The 9,175-nt window shown below is 45.6% G+C and overlaps 1 protein-coding gene across 3 annotated transcripts in view; it reads left to right on the top strand.

Moving 5' to 3' along the window:
- Nucleotides 1-8,587, top strand: part of ep300b (E1A binding protein p300 b) — a 29,214-nt gene extending 20,627 nt beyond the window's left edge. For all 3 annotated transcript variants that reach the window (XM_053637745.1, XM_053637744.1, XM_053637746.1), the window contains 10 exons: nucleotides 463-519; nucleotides 634-711; nucleotides 831-898; nucleotides 2,238-2,388; nucleotides 2,540-2,686; nucleotides 2,896-3,175; nucleotides 3,376-3,543; nucleotides 3,708-3,869; nucleotides 3,958-4,239; nucleotides 4,413-8,587. In XM_053637745.1, coding sequence (XP_053493720.1) covers nucleotides 463-519; nucleotides 634-711; nucleotides 831-898; nucleotides 2,238-2,388; nucleotides 2,540-2,686; nucleotides 2,896-3,175; nucleotides 3,376-3,543; nucleotides 3,708-3,869; nucleotides 3,958-4,239; nucleotides 4,413-7,448 — 4,429 coding nt within the window. In that variant the 3' untranslated portion in view covers nucleotides 7,449-8,587. The remainder of the gene's footprint in view (nucleotides 1-462; nucleotides 520-633; nucleotides 712-830; nucleotides 899-2,237; nucleotides 2,389-2,539; nucleotides 2,687-2,895; nucleotides 3,176-3,375; nucleotides 3,544-3,707; nucleotides 3,870-3,957; nucleotides 4,240-4,412) is intronic.
- Nucleotides 8,588-9,175: the final 588 nt, after the last annotated feature.

Here is a 9,175-nt window from a genome sequence, read left to right as displayed (position 1 = left end):
TTTATTATTCTTTGGTAGTCATAGATTTATAATATTGAAATTTTTGTTATAATTTTGTATCGTTTAACGTATTTAAACCTGCACTTTTACCTTTTTTGTGTGTTTGTTTGTTGTTGAATCTTATACAGGTTCAGCAGTGAGAGTTTTTTAATAGTATCTAATATCTTGATCATTTATAACAAGTTAGCTTTTCCGGAATAGGTTGGTCAACTTAAGAAAAATTCAACACAAGAACATGCATTATAGAGGCTGGGTTTTATTTGACTCATTAGATAACTTTTACGATTGGAAATTAATTTAGTCTGTAATATTCGGTTGGTAGCTTGTCTTCGGTTTCTGTTCAGATGTGTGCGTTACTCATAGCTTGTTTTATTTTCTTGTAACATTTCAAATTAGTTTAATGAACTGTTTGGTTAACCCCTGCTTTATTTATGTATTTATTTATTTATTTATTTTTAAAAGAGCCATCAATAAAGACCAGTTTGAGAAGAAGAAGAACGACACCCTCGACCCAGAACTGTAAGTCTCGTCATATAGCTCAGCTGTTCGAAGGGTTTTTACGGCGTTAATTACGTCTTTTGATGTTTTGCGTCAGAGCCAGAACAGTTACGTATTTAAATTTTCCTCCTGCAGATTCGTGGAATGTTCTGACTGTGCTCGTAAAATGCACCAAATCTGCGTCCTGCACAACGAGACGATCTGGCCGTTAGGGTGAGCTGGTTTCTGTCTGTATTTAAAACAGTGACGAGTCACAGGTAAACACTGGCTGTAGTTATGAGGTCAGCTTTCACAGGGATCTCTCCTCACCTCTACGTTAAATCCCTCTACAGCTTTGTGTGCGACGGCTGTTTGAAGGCGTCCAATAAGACAAGGAAGGAGAATAAATACGCCGCCAAAAGTAAGTGTGTTTTTTTTTGTTTATCTTTTTTAAACAGTGAATGCCAAACAGATAGTAGACTTCTGCCCGTGTCTTCTGCAGGAGTAGAACAAGGAGATGATGGACAGTTACAGTGTTTATTTTCACTATGGCTGAAAGCTTCGGTGTGTTTTACAGAACATTACTGAACTTCACACCAAACTCGAGCAACTTGTACAGCTGAGATTCTCAGGGCATTCTGAAAAGTTGTGAAGCTGATGTTTGAGCAGCGTTTGTGGAGAATGAGCAAAATTCCATGTCCATTTTGTGTATTTATCTTATTGAATATGCAATTTGTGGTTAAATAGGTCAATGCAGATAGATTAGCCCAGTGTGTGCTTTACTGCAGCCTGAAAGTCACTTCAGGAACAGAGACCGTGTGTGTGTGTGTGTCTGGTGTCCGACAGCAGTGCAGCTGCAAATCAGATTTATAATACATTATAATAAGAGATGCACCAAGGTATCGGCCGATAGTTTAAAAACATCCGATGATCAGGGTCGATTATATCCTTTCAATCAAAAGAGGGCGGGAAAACACATTGATTCTCTTTGTGTAGAATGACGACAAAACTGCGTTTGTAATCTCTGTAATCTCTGCACTGATAATATTTTACACCAGATGCTGCAGCAGTGAAGCGGGAGATTCGGCGTTGAGTCTAATTTATTTTTGCCGCGCTGCTCGCTCTGAATTAAAGCTCCAGTACACCGTTGAAAGATTTAAATGAAGATGAGATGACAAAGTATATATTGCACAGAAAAAAATATTTGTAGAGTAGTATAATTCAAATCCAGTTAATGTTAATATATAAAAAAGTTGATATTCTATATTACCAGTTTGATGTCAGTGATGAAGTAGAAATGCTTTTGTTTGTGGAGAATGAGTCAGAGACTAACAGTATGGTGCCATGGTAACATGTACAGTGGACACTCCACGTAAACAGATTTTAAAAATTGCTAATACGGTGAAGTTTTCTGTAAGGAGAAATGTGTTTGTAACTGTAAGTGACGTGTAACGTAAGTGATAAAAAGAACTAACTTCGTTTCATTGGCGTTCCACAGCATTAAATGTAACTCTAAACAGATAGAAAGTATAATGTCGTTCATTAATGACAAAAAAAATTTGTAATCAAGTTTCGGTTGGTAAGAGTAACTTTGCTTAACGTCAGCACACATTGGATATTCCCATCCTCCAGGAAGGCTCATCACAGGAACACACTTTCGTCACCTGTTGCAGTTATTATGGTGACCGTGGGACTCATCACTGCTGTCAGGATTTAAATGTCAACATTTTTTTTCTTCCTTTTCCTGTCTCGTCTCCCAGGGCTTCCCCAGACGAAGCTGGGCAACTTCCTGGAGACACGAGTGAACGAGTTCCTGAAGCGGCAGACTCATCCCGAAACCGGTGATGTCACTATCCGGGTGGTTCACGTCTCCGACAAAATGGTTGAAGTGAAGCCGGGAATGAAGTCCAGGTGGGAGTCCAGTTGGGTTATTTTTGGGATGTTGGTATAATTCTCTTATACCAACAAACAGCCATGTAGATAACATCACCATCCAAAATATCCAGTGGTATCGTTTAAAAATATGAGTGGAGTAATAATGTGTAATACTTTGTGTTGGCAGATTTGTGGACAGTGGTGAAATGGCGGAGTCTTTCCCCTACCGGACGAAAGCTCTGTTTGCGTTCGAGGACATCAGTGGAGTGGATGTGTGTTTTTTCGGCATGCACGTACAAGAGTATGGCTCAGATTGTCCTCCGCCCAATCAGAGGTGAGAGCAAATACTCCAAAGAAGACTTTTTATCTCCTAGATACTTGATTAACTGAAAGGCGGTGGGGGGACCACTAGAGTGTATGTGTCTGTCTCCTTGTGATACTGTTGACTGGAAACTGAGCCTTAAGCACGTTTATCAAAGTTTGACTGACTTGTTCTCTCGCTGCCGTCTCTCTTTCCGTCTGTTCATCTCTTTCCTTTCGCAGACGTGTGTATATCTCCTATCTGGACAGCGTGCACTTCTTTCAGCCACGTCATCTGAGGACAGGTGTGTATCACGAGATCCTAGTCGGGTACCTCGAATATGTGAAGAAGTTGGGGTTCACCACAGGACATATCTGGGCGTGTCCACCAAGTGAAGGAGATGACTACATCTTCCACTGTCACCCACCGGACCAGAAGATCCCCAAACCCAAACGACTGCAGGAGTGGTACAAGAAAATGCTGGACAAGGCTGTGGCAGAGCGAATTGTTCATGACTACAAGGTAGCCATTGCTATAGTGCTGTTGTTAAGCTTTTCAGAATCCCTGCTGAGCATCTTGGCCCATTTCCCCCTTCAGAGCTTCTCCTTAATCGTTGTATCTGCTCGTGTGTTTGTGCACATGAAGCTATGTTTATGTAAATAAGCTCTGCTCCATATTTCGTGTTAACCCCTGACCCATTTTCTTCTCCTTCCCTCTCCTAGGACATCTTTAAACAGGCAACTGAGGATCGCCTGACGAGCGCAAAGGAGCTGCCTTATTTTGAGGGCGATTTCTGGCCCAATGTGCTGGAGGAGAGCATCAAAGAGCTGGAGCAAGAAGAGGAGGAGAGGAAAAGAGAGGAGAACAGCACATCCAACGAAAGTGTCGATGTGAGTTTACATTCTGAAGCCATCGAAAGGATGAACATGTCTAATTAGATAGCACCAACATGTCCTGATCTGGTCACGGCAGGTTGCTTACTTGTTCAATAAAGGTGGTGTCTTTATACAAGTTTGGCTTTCCTATAAACGCTACGTCTTATTTGTTTCTGCAGGCCACGGAGGGCGACAGCAAAAACGCGAAGAAAAAGAACAACAAGAAGACGAACAAGAACAAAAGCAGCATGAGCCGAGCCAACAAGAAGAAACCAGGAGTGCCTAATGTTTCAAACGACCTATCCCAAAAACTGTACGCTACCATGGAGAAACATAAAGAGGTAGTTTTCTTGCTAATTTAATCAGCCTTTGACAATGTCTGCCTTTCCACAACAAAAAAACATTTTCTTAACTCTTCGGTGTTCTTAGGTCTTCTTCGTCATCCGTCTCCTTGCTGGCCCTTCCGTCAACTCGCTACCTGCCATCATAGATCCAGACCCACTGATGGCGTGCGACCTGATGGATGGGCGTGACGCCTTTCTGACACTGGCTCGGGACAAGCACCTGGAGTTCAGCTCTTTGCGACGAGCCAAGTGGAGCTCAATGTGCATGCTGGTGGAACTGCACAACCAAAGCCAGGATCGCTTTGTCTATACCTGCAATGAGTGCAAACATCATGTGGAGACACGCTTCCACTGCACCGTCTGTGAGGTAAGAGAGGTCGATGGTGCTCCTTTTGAGCAGCTGTTGTTGCTAATTCTAATCGGTCTTGTTGCACTTCATGCACCGTGATCCCAAGCACCAGAACAACTGAAATATGGACAATTGTCACAAAGGGAATCCTTTTCTCAAAACACTAAAGGTGATTTCTTTATTCTTTGCAGGACTATGACCTTTGCATCACTTGCTATAAAACTAAGGGTCATGAGCACAAGATGGAGAAGCTTGGTCTTGGTCTAGACGATGAGAGTAGCAACCAGACAACAGCCGCCACTCAGAACCCTGGTGACTCTCGTCGTCTTAGCATCCAGCGCTGCATCCAGTCTCTGGTGCATGCCTGTCAGTGTCGCAATGCCAACTGCTCCCTGCCTTCTTGCCAGAAGATGAAGCGGGTGGTGCAGCACACAAAGGGCTGCAAGCGCAAGACAAATGGTGGCTGTCCCATCTGCAAGCAGCTCATTGCTTTGTGCTGCTATCATGCCAAGCACTGCCAGGAGAACAAGTGCCCTGTGCCATTTTGCCTCAACATAAAGCAGAAACTCAGGCAGCAGCAGCTGCAGCACAGGCTACAGCAAGCGCAGATGCTGCGTAGGCGCATGGCCACCATGCAGCGGACTGGGCAGCCTCCTCTTAGTGGTGGCCCACCTGGAGGACTTCCATCGCCAGGCAGCAACTGTGCCACGGGTCGTAGCACACCAACATCAGTGGGTACCCAGCCTCCCACTCCTCAGACGCCTACCCAACAAAGTCTTGCTCCTGTACCCCAGCCTGGAATGGGAAGCATTCCTGTTGCATCCCCTCAGCAGATACAGCAACCACAGGGCAACATGCCTCCCCAGCACCCTGGCCATCCGCAATTTCAGCAAATGCAAAGTGCTCAGGGAGTGATGACCTCTCCCCAGCCTCAAATGGTTTCTCAACAACAGACGGGACAGTCACCACATCCCAGCGGTTTGGCTCAGTATGGCCTGAGACCTCCAGGTTCTACAGGCAAACCAGGCCTGAGTCCGGCAAGCCCCAGCAGCTTAGGGGCAGGTCCATTGCAGCAACAGTCGGGTCCTCCTGCAGCAGCTGTGGAAATCGCAAAGAAGATCCAGCAAGTGGCAGATGCACAAAGAAATATGGCAAAAGCTCAACTACTACAGAGGCAACCTACACAGACAGGCATGATACAACCACACCCACACCACCAACAACCCCAAGCGCAGATTGGGATGACCCATCCAGGGGTTAGCATGGTAGGTGGAACAGGGCTACCTCCTCATGCGCAAGCTACTGTTTCCCGAGGCCAGATAGAACAGCAGCAGGGACCTCAAGGAATGATGGTTGGAGCGGGACCCATGCAGCAGCAACCTGTACCACAGCCTACTGCACAGGGCCAGCTTCCTCCACAGGTGCAGATGCAGCAAAGAGCTAATGTGCAGCTTCAGCCTTCTGCTCAGCAGCAATGGACTGGACAGGGGATTCCACCTCAGCAGAGACCTCCAGTTATGAACCAGCCTGGGATGGCTACAATGCAGCAACAAATGCAGCAGTCTCAACAGTCACAGCAGCAACAGCAAATGCCAAATCACAATGCCTTGATGAATATGGTGCAGGGTGGACTGCAGGGTGGTGCTGCAGGTGGAATGGCAGGTGGGAGTCTTCCTCAGGGAACTGTGCAGGAATTCATGCAAGCCCTGCGATCACCTAGCTCACCTCAGCAGCAGCAGCAGGTTCTCAACATTCTTCGTTCCAATCCACAACTAATGGCTGCATTTATAAAGCAGCGAGTTTACAAGTATAAAAATGGGCCAGGAGGTCCTGCTGGTGGGCCGGGAGGACCAGGGGCAGCCATGAGCAGCCAGCCAGTGGGAGTCAATGCTTGTGGGCTTCAGCCAACCATGAATATGGGACAAGCCCAACTGGCCCAGCTGCAACAACAGCAGCAGCAGCAAATGCAACAACCTCAGAGGCCCCTGCTTCAGCAGCAGCAAGTTGCCGGGTTACAACAACAGCAGCAACAGCAAGGAATACCGGGCCAAGTGCCTCCCAATGTGGCCAACATGAATCCACAGTTCAGAGAGCTGCTGTTAAGGAGACAACAGCAGAAACTACAGCTGCAACAACAGCAGCAGCAGCAGCAACAGTCAGGGGGAAATCACACCACATTCCCACAGCAGCAGGGCTACATGGGTCAGCAGGCTCAGCAGACACAACCAGGGGTGCAACCTGGTGCCCAGCAGCAGGGTTACCCTGGCAACTCGGCACAGCAGCAAGGTTACCCCGGCAACTCAACCCAGGGTTTCCCAGGGAACTCGGCTCAGCAGCAAGCTTACCCAGGCAACTCGGCTCAGCAGCAGGGTTACCCAGGCAACTCGGCTCAGCAGCAGGGTTACCCAGGCAACTCGGCTCAGCAGCAGGGTTACCCAGGCAACTCAGCTCAGCAGCAGGGTTACCCAGGCAACACGACCCAGCAGCAGGGTTTTCCAGGCAACTTGACCCAGCAGCAGGGTTTTCCAGGCAACTTAACCCAACAGCAGGCTTTTCCAGGAAACCCGGCCCAGCAACAGGGTTATCCAGGCAACGCTGCACAGCAGCAAGCTGCTGCAGCCTTGCAGCAGAGACTGCAGCATCAACACAGATTGCAAATGCAGCAGCAGCAGCAGCAGCAGAACGCTGGGCTGCAAGGGCCTGATAGAGGTGGTCCACAGATGCAGCCAGGACAAGGAGGAACGCAGTCTTCATCATCTCCGGCAATGCTGCAGCAAGCAATCCACCAGCGACTGCTTCAGCAACAGAAGCAGCACCTAGGTGGGACTTCGCCTGCACAGCAGAACAATCCCATGAGCCCACAGCAGCAAATGTCCCAGTCGCCACACCTGCAGGGCCAGCCGCTCCCCAACTCTCTCAGCAACCAAGTGCGATCGCCTCAACCCTCCCCTCGTCCGCAATCGCAGCCGCCACACTCGAGTCCGTCCCCACGAATGCAGCAGACTCAGACGGCTTCACCACACCCCGCTCATCTACAGCAGCACCTACCTGGCATGGCTCCTCCTCCACCTCCTCCCCAGCTACAGCAGAATGCTATGGACCCTGGTGGGAACTCGATGCTGCCGCATCTCAGCGGTATGGTGGGACTCCACCCTGCGGGCGCGAAAGACATACGACCCCCTAGTGGGCAGGATCTCGGGGTGAACATGAACCCATTAGACATGTAGTTAGAAAACCTTGCCAGAGACAGTGTTAGCTTTGTTTTGATATTACGGTTATTAATTATTTAATTTCTTTCTTAACTATGAACACCATGAACTCTGATCTTCCTATGGGAGATGCGGAACTTGCATAACCGGAATGTTATGAGTGTGAACGCTAAATTATGGCTTTTTTTTTTCTTTTCCTTTTTGTTTTTTGCCAATTGTGAACAAATAAAGGCTTGTTTCTCCGACTCAGAGAATAGAACACAGGTAATATTTTCAGGCCTGGGGGAGTATTTACCTTTTTAAGATATATTTTTTAATATTTTAAAAATGTAAAGTACTGATTTATTGAATGCAATGGGTTTTATTTTATAAATATTTTTTTGCTCCTTGAAGCGGTCTCTGTTACTATTTTTACAAGACGGAAATGCGACAAATGTTACAATTCCTGTCATTTTTGTTACTGTTTAATTAATTATTCAGATGTCATGCGTATCTTTTTGAAAAGTTTGGTTTTACATTCTGTTATTTATTCTAGTGATATTTTTTTTTCTCTCGGCTCCTGGAGACTGCTACAATTCTACAGAGTCTATTTTTAATACCTGAGAATTTGCAGAGTGGTTTCGTTACATTTATGTTGACGGATATCGAGAAGATTCACAGTGTTGTGGGCTGAAAGGCTTAGTGGTGTCGGCCAGTGGACCTTTTTTGTGTTTTGTTTTCTTTTGTGCCACATTTGTTGAAAATGCCTAGCCATAGTGTCCACATGGGGCAAACCACACGTCCTGTTTTCCCCAGTGTGTGTGTGTGTGTGTGTGTGTGTGTGTGTGTGTGTGTGTGTGTGTGTGTGTACTTACGACACTTATTGGCTAGTGGAGGCATGTATTTGCAGAAGCTTGTGTGTGTGTGCGCGTGTGTGTGTGTGCGTGTGTGTTTATGCTAATATGCATAGATGAGATTAGAGTTTATCTAAAGAACTGATCTCTCCTTCCTCATTGCCTCCACTTTCAGAAATCTCATTGCGCTGAGTTGTTTTTTTTTGTTGTTTTTTTTTTGTTTTGTTTTGGTTTTTTTTAGTTTAATTTAATTATTTTTTACTGTACAAAGGAACAAACCTTGGACTCCATACCATTTTTGTAATAAAATGATGTCAACAACAAGTTTGTTTGATTGACAGTGTTGTCCAAGCATTAATATTTGTTTACAGGAAGGTAATTATTAACCACTTGTGTTTGGTTGGTGTGAAGAAGCAGAAAATTGACTGTTACTACCCTGAAGGTGGTTACTATAGTGATTTATTTGTCTTGCACCGCAGCAATCTGAGCGATTACAATTTATTTTTTGTTTGTTTATAACAACTGAAGTTCTTTTTTTCATTTAATGCTGTGGAACGTCTGGAAGTAACTTCTGTTCGTTCCTGTTTTCAGCTATAAATAGTCCTCCGTCCTACAAAACTCCTCTGTCCTGAAGCTGTCAGGAAACTTAGTTACAGCTTTCCCTCTGTTACAAAGCTCTGACACTGGAGACTCCTTCCACAAACGTTAAACCGAAGCGTGTCTCCTCACAGAAATTTCCAGCCTTAATCAGCAGTTACACACGTTAAATCAACACCTTCAGACCAGCTCAGAATCCACACTTCAACATGCTCTGTGGTGTAACTATAAAAGTTGAAATGTGTATATATGATTATATTGTACATTTTGGTATGGTTTAAAAATAATAAAAAAAAGGTTATATTTATTCTGCTT

The sequence above is a fragment of the Ictalurus furcatus genome, chromosome 12 (genome assembly GCF_023375685.1).
Source record: "Ictalurus furcatus strain D&B chromosome 12, Billie_1.0, whole genome shotgun sequence".
Classification (NCBI taxonomy): Eukaryota; Metazoa; Chordata; class Actinopteri; order Siluriformes; family Ictaluridae; genus Ictalurus; species Ictalurus furcatus.
The sequence above is the reverse complement of the archived record's forward strand: the minus strand, read 5'-3'. Positions and strand labels throughout refer to the sequence as shown.